General features: G+C 50.3%; 1 protein-coding gene, 1 long non-coding RNA gene and 1 pseudogene across 4 annotated transcripts in view; 1 reads left to right on the top strand and 2 right to left on the bottom strand.

The window, feature by feature from the left end:
- Positions 1–1,988: 1,988 nt before the first annotated feature.
- On the bottom strand, positions 1,989–6,385 carry LOC108580802 (annotated as a pseudogene).
- Positions 6,013–20,310, bottom strand: LOC101024127 (WNT1-inducible-signaling pathway protein 2). Of its 3 annotated transcripts, none has more exons than XM_009216074.4 (5): positions 19,308–20,310; positions 18,553–18,637; positions 13,936–14,152; positions 8,836–9,090; positions 6,013–6,737 (listed from the first exon to the last, which is right to left on the bottom strand). In XM_009216074.4, exons 2-5 carry the CDS (start codon positions 18,610–18,612, stop codon positions 6,517–6,519), a joined length of 753 nt encoding a protein of 250 aa, XP_009214338.2. In that variant the 5' UTR covers positions 18,613–18,637; positions 19,308–20,310; the 3' UTR covers positions 6,013–6,516. The 3 variants fall into 3 exon arrangements, with proteins under 3 accessions (XP_009214338.2, XP_003904751.2, XP_009214337.2); XM_003904702.3 differs by lacking the exon at positions 19,308–20,310 and adding an exon at positions 18,814–19,133; XM_009216073.3 differs by lacking the exon at positions 19,308–20,310 and adding an exon at positions 18,814–19,131 and having other exon boundaries at positions 18,553–18,658.
- Positions 16,861–20,904, top strand: part of LOC108580599 — a 37,094-nt gene continuing 33,050 nt past the window's right edge. The window contains exon 1 of the long non-coding RNA XR_002515117.2: positions 16,861–17,425. This is a non-coding gene — a long non-coding RNA (uncharacterized LOC108580599). The remainder of the gene's footprint in view (positions 17,426–20,904) is intronic.

Here is a 20,904-nt window from a genome sequence, read left to right as displayed (position 1 = left end):
CGTGAGAATCAGATGGCTGAGAATGCACCTTAGACCCTAGACCACATTTTAGCCACGAAGAAGCAGGAGGCCTTTTTGTTAGCACATGATACATGGAGGCCATTGGTCGCCTCCCTTTTCCTAGGCAGAAGGTGGGGGGATACCTACCAGAGAGGCTGTTGGAGTTGCCCCTTGAAGACCCTCCTCCCGGCAAGTGGCCTCTCGGCTGTTCATGCATGGAAATGCCACAAGGGGGCAGCAGCACATCACTGCTGTCCCCCGAGCCTCGCGCTGTGTCTGATTTCAATGAGATGGGAGGTTTGTTAAAACAGATTTCTGGGCCCTACTCCCAGAGCTTCTGTAGGTCTGGGACAGGGCATTTCTAACAAGTCTCCAGCTGATGGCTGCTACTTCTGGTCGAGTACAATGGATCTATCTGTTAGAAGTCAGGATAGTGATTATCTTTTGGGTAGTTAAGAGAGGGATTCCAAGGTGGATTTGGGAGGTGCAGGCAATGCATGGTCCTGCAGTTGACCCAGGTACTGATTGACTCATTTGTGAAAACTGGACTCACTGAACACTTATTATTTGTGTACTTTTTTTTTTTTTTTTTGAGACAAGGTCTCACTCTTGTCACCCAGGCTAGAGTGCAGTAATGCAATCTCGGCTCCCTGCAACCTCTACCTCCTGGGCTCAAGCCATCCTCCCACCTCAGCCTCCTGCGTAGCTGGGACTACAGGCATGTGCCACCATGCCTGGCTGATTTTTGTATTTTTTGTAGAGGGGGTTTCACTGCGTTACCCAGGGTGGTCTCAAACTCCTGAGCTCACGCGATCCACCCGCCTCAGCCTCCCAAAGTACTGGGATTACAGGCATGAGCCACCACGCCTGGTCCTGTATACTTTTTATACTTCATTAAAAATTCAAGAAAGAGGAAAAAGAAAGTCAAGGGAAAGAGAAACAAAAATGGAAGGAGAGGAGGCGAGAGGATGAAAGAGACAGAAGAGAGAAATGGAGAGAGAGAGAGACAGAGAGAGAAAGAGACGAGAGAGAGAGAGAGAGAGAGAGAGAGAGAGAGAGAGAGAGAGAGAGAGAGAGGCTGAGCCAGCTGCTGGTTCAGCTGGTTCTGACTTCCCATCCTGGATGGTGAGTGGTGATTCTGTTCTTCAAGCCTCAGCTTCTCATCTGTAAAATGCAGATCACAGCAACCACCTCACTTTCAGTAAGAGAAGGTATAGAAAATGTGAAAGGAAAATGAAAACCCCAATTCACTCTGCCAAAAGTGAACAATTAAGCTGAAAGTTGAGTCATACAAGAAGTTGTCTTTCCTTTGTTCCTAGGCAGAGAGCCACAGATAAAAGGCCACGTATCTCCACGGGGAGCTACTCTGCGTTCACCTCATCTTATGTAAAGTTACAGAGCGTGAGAGGAATATGTAACTGAATACATAATTTCCCTACCTGCTCTTTTTCTCTTGCAATATGTGGATTTCCAGACCTTCCTTCTTTCCCCTCCAGCCTGCTTTCCCCTTTAAATACTAAAGCCCTCAAAGTCATCTTTAGAGAAAGGCACAGACCTCTCTACTGGGCATGTCCTTAACCTTGGAAAAATAAATGTCTAAACTGATTGAGACCTGTCTCAGACACTTTCTGGTTTACAAAAGCACCAGGAACACAGTAGCTGCTCAATAAACAGTGAGACAGTAAACTGCTCCCCATAAGTGTGTGGGCTCCCCTGGGCACTGTGTTTGTCCCTGGATCCCAGGGCAGCGCTTGGGAGGGCCTAGCTGTCTGTGTTTGCTAGATTCATTTTAATTGTAACTAGTTAGAATGGGGAAGACCTCCTGGGGCCTGTTGCTGCCCTTTACTAGGAAGGGCTGTGGAAGCTCAGGGGCTGCCTTGCTCACTAGAAGCAGGGAGTTCTCTTCTTCCCCTGGCCACTTCCTTTAAAACAGTTTTTGTCTTAAGTTTTCATTTCTACATTTGTCCCTTCGTTCAGTCCCTTCTTCCTTACGGCTCTTGGCTGGAGGAGGATGGTGTGCCAAGGGCCCCAGGAACAGGCCCTATGCCAGGTCTTTCGGCCACAGCTGGTGGCAGAGGCCTCTCCAGAAAGCATTCTGCCCCAGGACACTCAGCTTTCCCTGCAGACCCAGGCCAGCACTGAGGAAGTGAGTGCAGAAGCTTCCCATGGGGAAATGGCCAGGCCTGGGCTCCTGTGGCCCTGAGAGCTTCAGAGAGGGTTAACTTGGTTTGCCCCTGTGACCTTTCCCCTGACACGTGTTTCTTCTTCTCCACAAACAAGAGGACTCCCAGTCCTTGCCTTCACAACATTTGCCAAGAATTGCAGGCAGGAGGATAATAGCTTCAGTGGAAGAACATGAAGGAATTACCTTCCTAATGCAATACCCCTGCGGAGTGGATACTCACTTTGTGTGTGTGTGTGTGTGTGTGTGTTTTTTTTAGGCAGAGTCTCGCTCTGTTGCCCAGGCTGGAGTGCAGTGGCATGATCTTGGCTCGCTGCAACCTCCACCTCCTGGGTTCAAGTGATTCTCATGCCTCAGCCTCCCAAGTAACTGGGATTACAGGCGCGCACCACCATGCCTGGCTAATTTTTGTATTTTTGGTAGAGATGGGGTTTCACCATGTTGGCCAGGCTGGTCTTGAACTCCTGACCTCAGGTGATCCGCCCGCCTCAGCCTCCTAAAGTGCTGGGATTACAGGCGTGCTTGCCACTGCACCCAGCTGGGTACTTACTTTATACAGCTGTCCTATGGGGTGGGCACTACTATTTATTCCTATTTTACAGATCAAAAAACTAAAGTGCCAAAAGTTAGGATAATGGTTGCTAAAATTTATTATATTTTATTTTATTTTGTTGCAGACCACCACAATTACTACTTGAGGCTGTCACTACAGCAGTTATTACTGCTACTACTTGAGACTGTCATTACAGCAGTTACTACTGTTACTGCCTGAGACTTCATTACAGGACTGAACAAAGGGACGAACGGACGAACGTAGAAATGAAAACTTAAGACAAAAGAAACTGTTTTAAAGGAAGAGACCAGGGGAAGAAGAAGAGAGCTCCCTGCTTCTAGTGAGCAGAGGCAGCCCCTGAGCTTCCACAGCCCCTCCTATTTATTGGGTAGAATGAGCAGGGAGGAGGAGGTAACGACTGGTCAGCTGCTTGATTGATCACAGGTTCATATTGTTACTAACAGGCTTCAGTTATGCCTAATTACAAGAAACACTATGCTTGGGGCTTTCCTGACAGCCCTCAGCATTCCTTCTGGGTGGCAGAAACAGTTTGTCAGTTTGCCAACATTCTGCATTTATGAGAAATAGTTTGCTGCTTACTCATATAGCTTCCAGTGGTATACCGAGTTGATCATGACCCTCAATCTTTCGGCCTCCGTACCTCCAGGCTGGAGTGCAGTGCTACGATCTTGGCTTACTAAACCTCTGTCTCCCCGGTTCAAGCAATTCTCGTGCCTCAGCCTCCTGAGTAGCTGGGATTACAGGTGTGTGCCATCACACCCAGTTAATTTTCGTATTTTTAGTAGAGATGGGATTTTCATGTGTTGGCCAGGCTGGTCTTGAACTCCTGACCTCAAGTGATCTGCCCGCCTTGCCCTCCCAAATTGCTGGGATTACAGGTGTGAGTCATCGTGCCCAGCCCTAAATTTTTTTGTAAATCACGTAACACTCTCAACAATCCTCTGTGTTGAGTATTGCCATTATCCCCATTTTAAAGAAGGGGAAACTGAGGCACAAGGAAGTTAAGTACTTTGCCTAAGATGACAGTGCTAGGAAATAGCAGAGCCAGGACGCACACCTGGGCGGGTTGGCCGAGGCCACTCACTCCCCCACTGCACAGCAGCGGCTCAGCTGTGAGGTCATAGGCCTGAGTCCCAGCTCCACAACTCCAGGATAGCTTGTTAATCACTCTGGGTCTCAGTTTACTCATCTCTAAGCAGGGAGTATTAGTGGCACTTTCCTTTAGGAATGTCCCAAGGATGACGTGCAACGGTGGGGACAGAGCACTTGGCAGAGACAGCCTTATGTGTGGGAGTCCCTCAGTGCCCATTGCTCGTTCTTGTCCATGTTCTCCCTGTTTAGGGGGACGTCATCAGAATTTCGCCTGGAAATGTGTTTAGGGTTTACCCTTGCAGCACCAGACCCATGGAAATTCTCAGTCTATGAGAGACCCCAACAGCCATTCTGGAGAGTCAGATAAACTCAGGTTGGACTAAAATCCCACCCCAGCTGTAGACCAGCTTTTAGACAGCTCACTTTCCCGGGTGTTTCCTCCTCCCTGAGCTGGAGTTAGTTAGATTTGCCATGCAGGGGCTCTGTGAAGGTTACATGGCTCAAATTCAGCCTGTGATTCTCAAACTAAGGTTTCTGGAGTGGCTGATACCGGAGATGAGTGTTGGGGGCTGGGCAGCACGGGCCTCTGTGGCCAGCAACTCTACCTGAGGTGGGTAATTTACAAACACCGTGTCTGGGAATTACCCTCATTCTCAGAACCCTCCCTACCCTTAATTGTCCTGCATCTCCAAGGCTCCCCTTTCTTCCACCTTCCCAGCAGGTTTGACTCATGGGAAGCATAACCGGAAACAGGGGGATAGCAGCAGGCAGAAGCGGGGGCACATCTCTCCACCTCTGTCTACTTTTTGTTAGGTCTACAAGGCTGCGTCTCCTTAGCGGCTGCAGCTCCCAGCAGACAGCCTTGCCGGGTCCCCATCTTCTGCCTGCTGGTGCCAGCTCTGGGCTCTGCCCTCCCTCTGCCCCTCCACCCCGAGGGCTGGTGTTGAGTTTCTCCTCTTGCATCACACGGTCTCCTACTTGGCCTCTCAGGTGGGTAACTAAGTCTTCTCATTAAATTCCTTTTATTTTATTATGTTGAGTGAAAGATGTCATTCATTATAGAGTACCTACTCTATGGTTGTATTAATGCAAAGTTCAAGAACAGGAAAGCTCATCTATGGTGATAGAAATCAGAACAGTCGTTGCCTTGGGGAGCAGAGAGATAACTGGGAAGGAGCCAGAGGGAACTCCCTGAGATGATGCAAATGTTTTATACCTTGATTGAGGAGTTGGTTACATGAGCGTGTATGATTATGAAGACTCGTTAAACCATATGCTTAAAACCTGTATATTTAACTGTGCGTAAATTATACCTTAATAAAATTAGTTCAATAAGAAGAAATCCCTGTTTAAATACCAAGAGTGCTTTCTAATTTCCTGCTTGGATCCTAATGGAAATACAGTTTTACTTTTTAAACAAACACAGGTAGACCATGGAGGAAGATGTAAAATTTATGTATTTGGTGTTGAGTGTTTTTGTTTTTGTTTTTTTGTTGTTGTTTGTAAACGATAAAACATGAGACTTCAAACAATTTCACCCTTGGGTTAGTTGATTTCAGGCTATGCTCCCCAGTCCCTAGGAGGCAGCCTTCATTCTCCCTGCTCTTCTCTGGTCGAAAACGCTGGGAAGCACCGGTCTGTATAAAGTGCTAGTGCCTAGCACATAGTAGGTGCTCAAGAAATGTTAATTATTGGCTGGGCGCAGTAGCTCACGCCTGTAATCCCAGCACTTTGGGAGGCCAAGGCGGGTGGATCACTTGAGGTCAGGAGTTCGAGACCAGCCTGACCAACATGGCAAAACCCCCTCTCTACTAAAAATACAAAAAAAAGAGGCCGAGCATGGTGGCACGCGCCTGTAATCCCAGCTACTCAGGTGTCTTGAGGCAGGAGAATTGCTTGAACCCGGGAGGCTGCAGTGAGTCGAGATCGTGCTATTGTACTCCAGCTCCAGTCTGGGCAACAAGAGCAAAACTCCGTCTCAAAAAAAAAAAAAAGTTAATTATTATTAATACGAATTGGGTTTCATGGATCACTTAAAGGCCTGTCTTCTGGCTTTCTTTAAGACCGTGTGATTTCACCTTGTGAGGTTCACAGAGAACTCCGCCCCGGATTCTGCCCCAGATAATGGGTGGGCTTTCTCAGAAAACACAGGCCTGACACACAAGATCACGCATAGGCTTGTATTCAGGAACGATTTTACAAAACTCGAGAAAAGGCAGCAGGAGATCCAGAATCTCTGTGTGCCTTCTCTTCATCCTACCCCCAGAAAAATGGCCAGTCCAGCCCAGCACCTGCTGAAGCCTCAATATTAAGGGAACGCTTGTCCCATCTCTTGCCCAGGGGAAGTTGGAGAGAAAGCTCGCCTGTGTGCATGTTTGATATAAGCGGTGTGTGTAGGCAAGGAATGGGCTAGAGGACCCTGGACATCTTGGCCAGCCTCCTAGGCAGTGAGTTAGAGGAAAGGGGACTAGGTCTTGCACCTCCACTGTACCTCGGGGTCCAGGCAGACCAGGCAGGGTGTTAATCGTGTCCTGCATGGTGGACCCAAGCTAAAGTGTTGCCTGCAGCCAAAGGCCTGGGCAGGGGCCATCTTCCATCAGCCCAGGGCCCAGGCACAGGGCTACTTGCTGGGGATGGTGGACACCATGTCCCCATTCCCAGCCCTGCTCTAGAAGGCACTGTTCCGTGGACTGCGACCCCTGGAGGGCGGGCAGGGCCTGGACAGGCACAGGCGGCGCTGGGTCTCCAGTCGGCAGAAGCGGTTCTGGTTGGTCACCCGGGTGGTCATGCCCAGCCCACAAGTGGTTGAGCAGGGTCCCCAGGCCGTGCTCCATTCTGGGCAGGGGACACCAGGGGGCAGGGAAGAGACAAGGCCAGAAAACTGGGGTCCTAGGGGAGAAAGAACAAGAGTTAGCACTGAGCAGCCAGGGCTCAGCAGCTCAGTCAACCCACCCACCAGCGGCCACGGCAATCTTGGTCAAATGGCTCAGCTTTCTGCATCTCAGTTTCTTATGTAAATTTCCTAACAGTGGATGGCATCGAATAAAATGATGGCCATGAAGTGCCTAGCACAGTGCCTGGTACTTGTAAGATTTCCATAAATATTAGTTATTTGGCAACCAGAGTTTGCTGGTCACGATGGCCCCTCAGTCAACTACAGCTTTCTCATCTCTTTGGACAAACAGCATTTTACAGGCAGAGGGTGCCCAGCCTGTGTGGAGTAGTGCTTTGACCCAGTGGCAAGGATGCTAAAGATTCCAGGATTCTTGTGCCAGGAACCAGATGGCGGGTTTACCACGGTCTAGCTTTTTCTCTGCTCCAAGTCTCCCTCTGTGAATATTTTGGTGTCCTTCCTTCTAGTCTTACACCAGTAGTCCCCAACTAGGGTAATTTTGCCTCCGAGGAAAGGTTCGGCAATATCTGGAGACAGTTTTGGTCATCACATTTGGGCGGATGCTACTGGTATCTGGTGAGTAGAAGCCAGGGATGCTGCTAAGCACCCCGCAGTGCACGGGAAAGCCCCCCCCCAACAAATAATTACTTGCCCTGATTGTCGTTAGTGGTGAGGTTAAGAAACCCTGACTTCTACCCATATGTGTGGGCTGTGTATGCATGTGTACGTGTAGATATACCTGTATACATGCATAGGGACACACTTAGTTGAGATTAAGTTGGAAATACACCTTCTTATCCTGCTTTTATTCATAAGGCAAACTCACTCGCGTTTTCCTATGTATTTAAATGGATATATGATATTCCATCACAGGGATAATAACGGCTACCTCTGATACAGTACCATGTGCCAGGCACTGCTACAGCTGCTTGACTTGAACAAACTCAAGGAGTTCTCACAACGCTATGAAGTGGATGCTCTTATTGTCCCCATTGGACAGCTGGAGAAACTGAGACACAGAGAAGTTAAGCAACTTTCTCAGAGTCACATAGCAAAAAGGGGGTGGCGGGGCTGGTGCAGACACCGTGCACCTGACCCAAAACACTCGACTACCTCTTGAGGGTGGCAGCAGCATTTATGAAACCAATCCTCCTCTTTTCAGTTGCCTTTTTTAAAAAGTCACATTCATGTGATAATAATTTTCAAAAAGCAACACAGCAACAGCAAAAATCTCTAAAACTGAAGATTTATAGTGGGACGGTGGGAGGTAACTGTCTATTCTCCATCTCTAGCCCACCCTCAGCCCACATTCCAGAGCAGCCACCTTGCCTGGTTCAGTTTTGAGTTCCTTTTTTAATAAGCCCAAATAACAATAAATTAATAATATTTTATTAATATGTATCAATATATTATAAAGACAGTAACATTATATATTCTAAGAGCTTAGCTCTATTATATCTCTGAAATGTGAGAATTTGGTTCATGTACCCTAACCTATCTTTCCTCTCTCCACTCTGTCACCCAGTTTTTATTTTTAATTATTTATGGTTTTAAATTACACATCTCAAAGGCAGTGGCTTTTTGTTTATCGGTTTTAAAGTGGGAGGCCTGGTGACCCTCCACTCCTCTTTCTTTTATTCTTCTTTTTGAGACGAAGTTTCATGCTTGTGGGCCAGGCTGGAGTGCAGTGCCGTGATCTGGGCTCACTGCAACCTCTGCCTCCTGGGTTCAAGCGATTCTCCTGCCTCAGCCTCCCAAGTAGCTGGATTACAGATACCGGCCACCATGCTCGGCTAATTTTTGAATTTTTAGTAGAGACGGGGTTTCCCCATGTTAGCCAGGCTGGTTTCGAACTCCCTACCTCACGTGATCCTCCCACCTCGGCCTCCCAAGGTGCTGGGATTACAGAGGCGAAACACCGTGCCCGGCCCTCCGCTCCTCTTTCTTATCTCCCTCCTCAGCCTCTGCCCCTCCCAGCTTCTGATGTGTCCCTGGGTCCTGGTACCCAGGAAGCCCCGCCCCACCTCACCCCCCAGGTGACCCTTGGTGCCCCCAGGCAGTCCTGCCCTTGACCTGGACCAGCGCTGCGCTCACCTTGGGCTGGAAGGGGCTGGGCCCCCAGTCCCCCTCCTTGGCCGCACACCCACTCTGGGCAGCACTTGCCAAGGACCTCGACCCTTCGGGGGTAGGGGCAGTCCCAGCTGGGCAGCCGCACGTCCTCACTGCACAGCGGCACGCAGGTGAAGCCGCCGTCCTCGCAGCGGCAGCGGATGCTGCAGTGGGGCTGGAAGGTCTCCCCCTCCTGATACAGGCGACCGTTCACCTCACAGCTGCCATCGTCCTCTGCCACTGCGGAGGAGAAACCGCACCCCCATCGGTGACCCGCAAACCGGCACAGCCCTCTCTGCAGAGCTGCCCAGATCCCGCCGCAGGAGGCAGCGGTCTCACAGTAGCTGAGCCCTGCCCAGGACTCCAGCCCAGGATATGCACCTCTCCCCAGCCCTCCACCAGCCTGCTGGGGCACCCTGCATCCTGGCACAGGGATTGCAAGAAGACAGGACTGGACTGACCCCCCAGCTCTGCCCTTTCTTAGCTGTGGACCTGGGCCAAGTGATTTCACTTCTTCTTGCCTCAGTGTCCTCATTTGCAAGGTGGGATATAATGGTACTTATTTTCCAAGGTGGTAGAGACTACTCGGAATGACAGGTGTAACGATCACAACATAAAGGAGATCTTCCATATGTCCTTGCTTATTGTCGTTAGTATAGTTACTATATATTAATAACGTTTAAGTATTCTATGCACACTGAGATTTCATGCAACAAAGTCATTGTCCACTTGTGTTGTAGTCATCACTGTCATGTCAGGGCTTAACTTGCCGGCTGTGTGTCTTTGAGTAAGTTACTTAACTTCTCTGAGTGGCCTGAACAACAGCAATGATGAGCTCGGTAACTGTACCTCCAGGTTCTATGGGATGACATGTCCATACCCTCTAGCACACAGTGCTAGGCATGGCCTAAGTGCTCAGGGAATACTCTTTCAATGAAGCCCTCAAGATATGGGTGTTATTGCCGCTTCCTCCACTGGACATGAACTCCTTGAGGGCTGGGGCTGCCAGTGTGCATCTCTGCATCCCTCTGATGGGCTCAGAGCCTAGGTGTAACACACAGCACTGCAGGAAATGCCCCTTGAATGAATAGCTGGCATAAGGCTTGGCACATGAGATACACTGATAAAATAGCCCTACTCCTTATCATTCCAGAGGTATTTACTGTTTCCCTCCTGTGTGCCAACCACTGTGCTCCTAGACAGAAAGAGGACAGTTCCTGCCTCGAGGGACTTACGAGCCTGGGGAGGGGGCACAGGTGTGAGGGCATCATCTCCAAGACAGAATGAAGTAAGAGCGCTGGAGAGGCATGTGAGCCGCTCAGGAAGTGCAGATGAGGAACAGCGTGTATGTGAGACTTTGGTGACCACTGAGCTATGTCTGGGGAAAGGACTCATTAGCAAACAGGTTCTCCCAGATCTTCTGAGAAAACCTTCCAGTAGGTCTATACACACACAGGGGTTTCAGAACCACACATACTCAGGTTCCAACTCTGGCTCCCACTTGTGGGGCCTGGGGCAAGTTATTTTGCCTCTCTGAGCCTTGGTACCTGGCTCACAGGGCTGCTGGGGGATTAGATGAGCTAGGGGACTTACAGCATTTTGCCCCAAGCCTGGCACATAGCAGATGCTCAATAAATGGGAGTGGGTTATGCTTCCACATAGCATCTGTTATGTGCCAGGCTTGGGGCAAAATGCTGTAAGTCCCCTGGCTCATCTAATCCTCCAGCAGGAAAGACCTCACTGAGAAATAATGCTGGTAGAGGGAACAGCCAGTGCAAAGGCCCTGAGACAGGAGTGTGCCTGGGGTATTTAAGGAACAGCAAGGGGCCAATGTGACTGCAGCAGACAGCAGGAGGAGATGAGGTCAGAGAGGAAGCAGGAGCAAGATCCTGTGGGGCCTTGTAGGCCACTGTGGGGACTTTGGCTTTTCCTCTGAGATGGGAAGCCACCAGAAGGCTTGGGGCAGAGGAGGGAGGTGATCTGGCAGGAGCTCTCTGCTGTGTTGTGAATAGACCAGGGGCAAGGAGAGAAGGAGGGAGATGATTATGGGGCTACTGCAAAATCCAGGCCAATGATGACGGGGCTCAGACAAGGGTGGTAGCCACAGAAGGGACGGGAGTGTCGGATGCTGGAAATACCATGATGAATTTGCTGGTGGATAGTATGTGGGAGGTGAGAAAAGAGAGACGTCTAGGCTGGCTGTGGTGGTTCACGCCTGTAATCCCAGCACTTAGGGAGGTTGAGGCGGGTGAATCACTTGAGGTGGGGAGTTCCAGACCAGCCTGGCCAACATGGCAAAAACCCATCTCTACTAAAAATACAAAAATCAGCTGGGCATGGTGGCAGGAGTCTGTAATCTCAGCTACTTGGGAGGCTGAGGCATGAGAATCGCTTGAACGCAAGAGGTGGGGGTTACAGTGAGCCAAGATCATGCCACTGCACACTGGGTGAAAGAGTGAGACTCCATCTCAAAAAGAGAGAGAGAGAGAGAGACATCTAGAATGACTCCAAGGTCTTGAGCCTGAGCCATGAGAAGCATGGAGATGCTTTCAACAGACGGGGGAGACCTATCTGGGGGGCAGGAGATGAGGATCCCGGCATTGGATGTACTGTTACACGATGGTGAATCTGTAGCGTGTCTCGCAGCTCAGAGTTGGCCCTTACAGAAGGGCGTTCAATGAGTGATAGGAGAGGTTTTTGGCAGCGTGTTCCCTGCAAAGCCCCAGACTGAGCCTTTGTGATGTGTTAACTGGACTCTTTGGGGTTCACCAGTTCCCGGTGAACTTTAAATCAGTTTAAATCATTAAGCACTCATGAGCACCCACCATGTTGACAGACTAAGGTGGGGAGTTGCAGGAAGGACCAGGGACCCAAGTACACTTTGGCCTGCGGTGTTTGAAGTCTGAATTAAGATGGAATACGAAAAATCCCTTAATACACTTATCGACAATCACAGCCTATGTACTATTCAACAGCTGCGTGTCAGGCAGTTGAGCAATGGAGTTTGTGGAGTCAGCTCCCTGAGTTCAAATCTCAGCTCTGCCAGTTATGAGCTTTGTGACCTTGGGCAAGTTGCCTAGCTTCTCTATACCTCTTTTTTCCATTTATAACAGAAGGGTGGGCCAGGCGCGGTGGCTCACGCCTATAATCCCAGCACTTTGGGAGGCCGAGGCAGGCAGATTACGTGAGGTTAGGAGTTTGAAACCAGCCTGACCAACATGGAGAAACCCTGTCTCTACTAAAAATACAAAATTAGCCGGGCTTGGTGGCACATGCCTGTAATCCCAGCTACTAGGGAGGCTGAGGCAGGAGAATCGCTTGAACCTGGGAGGCGGAGGTTGCGGTGAGCGGAGATCTGGCCACAGCACTCCAGCCTGGGCAACAAGAGCGAAACCCCGTCTCAGGAAAAAAAAAAAAAAGAGAGAGAGAGAAGGGTGATATTAGTACCTACCTCATGTAGTTGTGAGATTAAATGAGTTTATATTTGCGAAACCCTCAGTGTCTTACACATGGTAAGGGCTTGTGCAAGTGTAAAATAAACTCTGTGGGTGCTGTTTACACGTGTCATGGCAAATGTAAATAACAGCTTTGTAAGCAAAGTGGCACTTATCTCAATTGTTCTTCAGATACATTTTCACAAGCAATCATCCCTCAGTCTGTGTAACAAATCACCCTCCTTATCCTTACAATATTTGTAAATAAAGCATTTCACATGGAGTTATTACTTTTTTTTTTTTTTTTTTTTCAGATAGGGTTTGGTCTGTCGCCCAGGCTCAAGCGAGCCTCTTGCCTCAGCCTCTCAAGTAGCTACAGGCATGTGCCACCACACCTGGCTAATTTTTTTTTTTTTTTTTTTTGCAGAGATAGGATCTCAGTATGTTGCCAAGGCTGGCCTAGAACTCCTGGGCTCAAGTGGTCCTCCCGCCTCAGTCTCCCAAAGTGATAGGATTATAGGCATGAGCCACTGTGCCTGGCCTGTTGTTTTTTGACAATGCTTTTCCTATAAATAGATTAATTGTCAATAATTCATGAGCTTCTCTCTCTCTTTCTCTCGTTCTTATTTTTATAAAAGTGTGACATGCACATGAATGAAAGAGGTAAATTGTTCCACAAGGCTTATTATTTAAAAAGAAAGAAGAAGAACAATCTCTTGCCTCTTTGCATTTCTCTAAAGTGATGGTTCCCGACTGGAGATTTTGCCCCCTGGGGAAATTTGGCACTGTCTGAAGACAGACTGTCATGACGTGGGGGACGGGGAGTGCTCCTGGTATACAGTGGGTGGAGTTCAGGGATGCTGCTAGAAGTCTTACCATGCACAGGACAGCCCTCCCAAGACAACGAATTCTCTGGCACCAAGTCACTAGAGCCAGCTTGCAAAGCCTGCCCCAAAGCATCAGAGGACACCAAGGCCTAGAAGAGTGGTGAGGAAAGTCACCTGCTCGGGTGACTGGTGAGTGCATAGCAAACCCAGGATTCCAGCAGTGCTCCGAGGGCCCCTACTCTGAGTGAAGACAGAATGAAATGTTCCTTAGAGCCTGTTGGATCCGGTCCCATGCCGTGTGACATGAAGCATGTCCCTTAATGCTGGTGAACCTCAGTTTCCTCATTCATAAAATGGGTCTGAAAGTACTTCCCATCGTAGGGTTATTGTGAGGATGATGTGACGTGTGTAGTAAGTGCTTAGCACAGTTCTGGACACATATTATGCCCTAAATAAGAGGTTGCACTTTTATTTTCCTCAAAGTGTTGTAAGGATCCTGAGAAGGGAATGGTGGCATCCGATTTGAAGAATCTGGGAGGGCTTCTCAGGGGAGAAGGTGTTTGAACCTGGCTTTGAAAGTTGGCAATGATTTGGACAGGTAGGGATGGGGGAAGGTTACTGGGGTAGTAAGATGATTTAAGCAGAGGCCAAGAAGGGAGAGGAGGGAGTACAGAATGGGCTTTGGGCCACCAAGTTCAGCTGGAATGGGTGGGGTACCTGAAGTGAGCATCCAAGGAGATAGAGGAGGACTGCACTTTGATTCAGGACACCACGGCCTTGACCTCCCGCTCACACACCCCCCTCAGTCCTGCAAACCTGCTTACAGAGGCACAGGGCCCCCCGGCCACCGGGTCCTGCCCCGGGCTGGCAGACCAGGCCCTGGCTGGCATCGCAGACGTGGAGTTGGTCGCAGGGCTCCCCCAGCCGTCGTGCACATACCCGGCAGCAGCCACAGCCATCCAGCACCAGGGCTACTCCCAGTGGGCATCGGGGAGGTGGCCAGGGGCAGGTACATGGTGTTGGGCACAGCTGGGTACACACCTGAAGAGACAGAGACCTCACTCAGCCACGGGCTTTCAAGGTGGGCAGTGAGACCCTCACAACCAGCCACCTCTGCCAGGCTGGGCAGTGTGAGGTCCACACCTTAGCCTCAGAGCCATGCAGACCTGGCCTCGAAGGCCAGTAGTCCCACAACATGCCCTAAGAGGCAGCATGGCATGTGGTTACGGGCAAGGACTCTGGGCTAGAGTTCCAGTTCTTTACTTTTTATTTTTATTTTTGGAGTCAAAGAGTCTTGCTCTGTCGCCCAGGCTGGAGTGCAGTGGCACAATCCCAGCCTCACTGCAACCTCCATCTCCTGGGTTCAAGCGACTCTTATGCCTCAGCCTCTCAAGTAGCTGGGACTACGTGCACCCACCACCACGCCCAGCAATTTTTGTATTTTTAGTAAAGATCTGGTTTTACCATGTTACCCAGGCTAGTCTTGAAATCCTGAGCTCGGGCAATCCACCTGCCTCGGCCTCCCAAAGTGCTGGGATTACAGGCATGAGCCACTGCACCTGGCTGGACTTCCAGTTCTAATTCTGCCCCTTATTAGCTGAGTGACATCGAGGACGTTACTTAAGCTCTCTGAGCCTCAGTTTCCTTGAAGTATCTAACTCAGAGGATTACTCTGAGGAGTACGCGAAATGTTGCACAGCAAACCCTCAGCACAGGGCCTGGCATGCAGTAGGCGCTCAGTGCACTTAGCTTTGATGATCATTGTTGTTAATGATGGCAGAGGGCTCAGCCCCTGCCTGCCCTCTGGGAGCTTACAGAAAGGCAAAAGTAACAAGTCAAGGATGAAAATGGCAGGGGCTGGTACATTTTCCAGCATATGGCTACTTATCTTAGGATGAATAAATCGAACCGTATCATGGATGTTTTTGGCCTTTTGATTCATCCAGCAAGCTTCCCAGCTCTGGATGTGCACCAGATCAGCCAGGAGACTTGGGAAAATACAGACCCCCCAACCCACTCTGGGGTTTACAAAATCAGAAGTCCCTGACTCTGGGACCTGGAATCGTTATTTTTAACAAGCTGTCCAGCGGCTTCTGCAGCTCAGCTAGGTTTTCAGCACCTCTGACCCAGTCTAACCTCCTCCCCCTGCCAGGTACAGATGGGGAAACGGAGCTCCAGAGAGGGACAGGGACTTGCCACAAGTCAGTGTGTTCGATTCAGGGCTGGGAGCGTCCCAGGTCCTGCTTCCCAAGTGAGGACTCAGGGTCACGGGGTGGGGGTAGACTGTGTCCGTAAGCCAGGCACCCACTCCCCAGTGACAGGGTCAGGGGATCAGCCCATGTGACCTGCCTGCCCCTCACCACCCACATCAGAAAAACAACCGCAACATACGGCAAGGTGCCGTGGGCTCCCTGTCCGCCCATTTGAAGGTGGGAACCAAGAAGGAAGCATAATTCAAGATGCTTCCAGTGGCCCCATCTGTGGGGGCCCAAGTTTGAGTTTAGTAGGATCCTTAGGGGATGAGGGTTTTATCTAGAGGAAGGGAGACTTGCAGTTTACATTGATGGGGCTAATGACCTTATATCTCCTGTGCAGCCCCAAAGCAGGCAATGACCCCTTTGCCCTGCCTCACCCCCTGCCCCGCCCAGTGCCCACCCCCCCATAATCCTGCAAACCTGCTTTCAGTTCCTGGCAACTCCCACACTGGCCACTAGGAGCCATTGCAAACTGGCTGACCAGCCTCTGGTGGGGGCCACAAAGTAGGAGGCGATCACGGCCCCCACTAAGACAGCACTGAGTAGCAGATGAACGCACAGAGCTAGGTGTCTGGCTGCCTCACAAGGGAGTGGGTCCCATCACTGCAGGCTGTTCAGATTAGAGAGATGATGGCCTGACCTCGCCCCTCAAGGTGTGGTCTGAACTAGCAGCAGCAGCGTCACCTGGGAGCTTGTTAGACAGGCAGCATCTGGAGCCCCTCTATAAATCCAAAGCTGGATTTTTATATAACAAATCCAAATCTGCAGTTTCTTTTTTTTCTTTTCTTTTTTTTTTTTTTTTGAGATGGAATCTTGCTCTGTCACCCAGGCTAGAGTGCAGTGGCACGATCTTGGCTCACTGAAACCTTCGCCTCCCAGGTTCAAGCAATTCTTCTGCCTCAGCCTCCTGAGTAGCTGGGATTACAGGTGCGCGCCACCACGCCAGGCTAATTTTTTGTATTTTTAGTACAGACGGGGTTTCACCATGCTGGCTAGGCTGGTCTCAAACTCCTGACCTCGTGATCCACCCACCTTGGCCTCCCAAAGCACTGGGATTACAGGCATGAGCCACCGTGCCCGGCCTGAATCTGCATTTTCATAAATCCACAAGTGATTCACATAGAAACAGTCTGGGCTTTTGGGTTCCCTTCTAAGTCAGAGGTTCAGCTGCCTTGGCTTGTGGGCAATGGTGGGAGGACTGTCAGGAGTGACCCTCAGGTCCCTCCCACCTGAAAACAGGAGTGCCAGGAAATAGACCAGCAGCTGTGCACCCGGGATCCCACTGTGGACCCCTCTACTGGCCATATTTGTCAGGGGGCAGGACTCTGTAGGCCCCAATACCCAGGAGAGGCTATTAATGACATCAACTATTCTAGTGTACAATTATCCCATGTGATACCATATGTATGTCATGTGCCAAGTGCCATTGTCTCATTTACCCCTCCAATATGAGGTGCCATCGTTACGTGCATTTTAAAGATGAGAAAACTGGAGCTCAAAGCATGTAGTAACACAGCCAGTAAGAGACAGAATCAGGATTGACATCCAAGTTCAGGTTGACATCCAAGGCCCAAACTCAAGTTGTCCCATTGTGCCTCAGTTTCCCCAGGGCCTTGCTGTGATATCTGGGGGTTGGGGAGGGGGCAAGGCTTATGATATCCGGGGCAGGAGCACTGGGCATGGAGTTTTTTGGGCAAGAGTTGACATTCAGATTCTGCCACTGACTTGCTACGTGACTGAACACGTGGACGAACGGCTTTGGAAGGTGGAGGTGAAGCTCAGTTTTCTCCTCTGTAAAGTGGAGTAGAGAACACCTGTTTATGAGTGATGGTGGAGATTAAATGAGGTCCTGGCCAGTCCTTGATCGATGTGGTTTTGCTTGTGTCCAGGTGTCTGCCTCCTGTCCCGGTCCACAGCCGGGAGCCCTGGAGCCAACGGTCAGCCTGGAAGACTCAGAGTTCTCCCTGTGAGGGTTGCTGTGGCTTTCCATGTCGTGGTGACTAAGTCCCTGTGTGTTTTCTGCAGTCCCTGCTTCCTAGGACCAGGGAAGAATGGCCCCGTAAGTCTCACCCTAATGGCAAGTCTAGGACAGCTTTACTTTGTTCTCTCATAATCCTGGACCCCTTCTCCCTCCTAGAGCCCCAAGTCCCCTATTCCAACTACCCAAGCCACCCACACTGGCATCATGTCCTACCCATCCCCTTTGGAAGAACAAACAGCAGGGCAGGATGCCAGTGTGGTTCTCAGCCTTCCCGGGCACCAAGACTTGGGGCCTGAGGGAGAGAAGCTCCTGTCCATGCTTCTCAAAGGAGCGTGAAAATACAGTGAGATCGTGGCTTGTGGTGGGGCCGATTCCATGGTTCTGAGAACTCAGCATTTGCCGAGGGGATGACAAGGCTTAGCAGCTGTTGCCTTGGTCCAGTTTGGGCTTGGGGAGGCACAGACTGGAGTGCCTCTCCCCCTACATCCATGTCTGTTCTGGGCTCCGCCATGGCCCTTCTCTATTGCTCTGACCTTTCTTTGCTGTGTGACTTTAAGCAAGTTGCTTACCCTTCCTGAGCCTCACTTAACTGAAAATTCCTTATGGGGTTGTTGTGCATGTTAGACAAGGTAGATGTCCCACAAGCTCTTTGGTGAATGTCCCATGCAGCATTCGGGGAGAAGGTCATTACTCCACAGAGGTGTCTCCTGTCCCCCTCTAGCTAGGGCGGGCGGGTCACTCACTGCCTAAGAGTCCAACGGCATTGATGCCCTTGCAGAATAAACCTTCCAATCAGCTAGGTATCCATCCAAATGCTGGCTCAGAGTCAGGCCAAGCATGTCATGTCTTCAGTACCCCCATTCATAATGAGGGTACATTAAAATCCTCCTTAATTTGCCGGTAAGTTTGATGAATGATCTTGAATGGCCTTCACAAAGGCCTCACAAACTGTATACCCTTCACCTGGGAAGATGCTGAGGCCCAGAGAAGGCAAGGCATGTGTCTGAGGTCACAGAGCAGGGCTGGCCGGAGGCAGCTCTGAGTGCCAGGGAGAGAAGCCCTGCTTAGGCATGGTGGCCAGACTGTGCCCAATGTGGGGCCCTGGAGGAATTCTGCCAAGGGGGTCCTTGGCTGTGATTTTTACATCCCCATCCCCTCCACACCCAAGTAGTCAGCAGTGCATTCAAGGGCCCGGGCCTCCTTACCTTTGAGAGGAGGCAGAGGAGGGAGAAGGCCAGAAGGTGGGTCTTCAGTGTGCCTCTCATGTCCCCCGCAGAGCCAGCTTTGAGCCTGGGAGGCGGACCTGTGAGTCTTTATGTTCCGGCAGCTGTGAGGTCACTCCCAGGCACACACAGGCACACGCGCACACACACACACACACACACACACACATACACACACACACTAGCTTTTTCATTCCTTGCTTTGCTTCCCATCCTCATGGCCCAAAGGATGAGCCCATTTACCTGAAGGTGAAACTGTGAAGGCCACCAAGGGGGTGCCTGTCCATGTGCGTGTGTGTGTGTATGTGTGTGTGCGTGCGTGTGTGTGGGTGAAAGCCCGAGCCAGTGCCAGCGCCAAGAGCCTGTGACAGCTTGCAGGGGCCTTCCTATCTCCTCCCAGCCCAAGAGGGTCCTAGCCCTGCTGTAGTTGCGAAGCCCTATCCCAGACCCCTCTCCGAACCCCAGTGGTGCTGCAGATACCGGAAGCATTCTGTAAACACCCCCTTTGCAGAGCTGACCCAAGGTCTCCTAAGCTCCGTGGCCCTGACTCTGGGTAGCCGCGGCCCAGCCTGCGGTTTCTGGCAGGCAGATTGGCAGCCACCCAGAGGCGGGTGTGACCCAGAGCAAAACTTCCCTGGGCGGCCTGTTTGCTCTTGGCAATAAGGGACCTCCCTTGGCCTGCCTCCCAGCTCTGGAAGGGGGCCCGTGGTGGGCGAGTCCGGGCAGGCTGGACCTACTGTGTGCCGGTGCTTGCTGGGCACTGCTAGATGATGGGGTCGAGCCAAATCCATTTGGTTTCATTCAGCCACCTCTGAAGTCACCTCTGCAGGAGCTGAAGGCATAACACTGACCTGAGGACAAGGCCCAGAGAGGGAGAAAACAGAGGGAAAGCAGGTGGAAGTTCAGGAATACCAGGCAAGGTCCCTTGCTCAGACCAAGAGTATGGGACGCTTTCTGATGGAGGTGCCATTTCAGAAAGCCAAGAAAAGAGAGGGTGAGAGAGGGCAGAATGTTCCAGGCCAAGGGAACAGCACGTACCAACGCCTAGATGTCGGACATAGCATGATAGCCTGCTTATTCTGGGAGCCAAAGTGCCTGGTATGAGCAGAGCCTTCTGTGCAATGGGAAATGGTGATGTCTGTGAAAGGTGAGACATACAAGTTCACACCACCAAGATTTGGGGACATCAACGATGTCCCAGCCATGAGGGCAGGGGATGAAAAGACATGGGCTTTGTTTGTAGAATTTGGCAAAGATAAAAGAGGTGATGTCAAGGGCTGTCTGGGCCCCCGTTACCTCCACCAGTAGTAGTCCAAACCTCAAAGTGATCTAGCTGGACAGCAGAGGTTCCAGAATGGGTGATCGGTGAGGAAGAAGTGTGACTTGATATAGTGGCAAGACGGGGATTGTGAGCATGGAGGCGATTCCCCCCACGGCTGCTGTCCTATTAGAAGAGGCAATGGAAACAGAAGTTGAAGATGAAAATGTGGGATTTGATTATTTATGGCAGGAAGAGGTGGCCAGGGTGGAGATGGGGGTCCAGAAACTTGGAGGAAAAGAAACAGAAGAGGTCTTTTTTATTTTGTTTTATTTTGGGATTCTTGTGGAAATGCGGATGTTTTAGTCAGAAGCATGCCTAGAGTACTTTACATCCACAGTAGATCATTTTTAACACCCCTCTTCCTTCATACTACAAAATTATTTTCAGTAATAATCATGAAATGAAACAAATATTTTTCATGTATGAATTAAAATTTGTACTTACCAAACAAAATAATTACCATTCACAGTTCACACTGTTTTACTCCTTTAAAAACTGTAATACAAATCAAAACTCCAAGTAGTTTCGTAAAATGACAAAATTGAAATACTCTTATTGTCATCTTTACCATCACTCCGCGCTCATTGTTGATTTCACTCTACTGTTTAAATGCAAAAATACAGCCAGGCCAGTGGCTCACGTCTGTAATTTGGGAGGCCAAAGTGGGAGAAACACCTGAGGTCAGGAGTTCAAGACCAGCCTGGCCAACATGGTGAAACCCATCCCTACTAAAAAAATACAAAAATTAGTCAGATGTGGTGGGTGCACACCTATAGTCCCAGGTACTCGGGAGGCTGAGGCAGGAGAATTGCTTGAACCCAGGAGGTGGAGGTGGCAGTGAACCGACATCTTGCCACTGCACTCCAGCCTGGGCGACAGAGAGAGACTCTGTCACACACACAAAATAATAATAAAAATAAATGCAGAAATATCAATGCTGGACGGTGGAGACAGGAATGCATTCAAAGCAAGCTTGGAAGATTCTAGAGTTGCGAGGAGCTTACTCTCAACTC

This window comes from Papio anubis, chromosome 16 (assembly GCF_008728515.1).
Source record: "Papio anubis isolate 15944 chromosome 16, Panubis1.0, whole genome shotgun sequence".
NCBI lineage: Eukaryota > Metazoa > Chordata > Mammalia > Primates > Cercopithecidae > Papio > Papio anubis.
The sequence above is the reverse complement of the archived record's forward strand: the minus strand, read 5'-3'. Positions and strand labels throughout refer to the sequence as shown.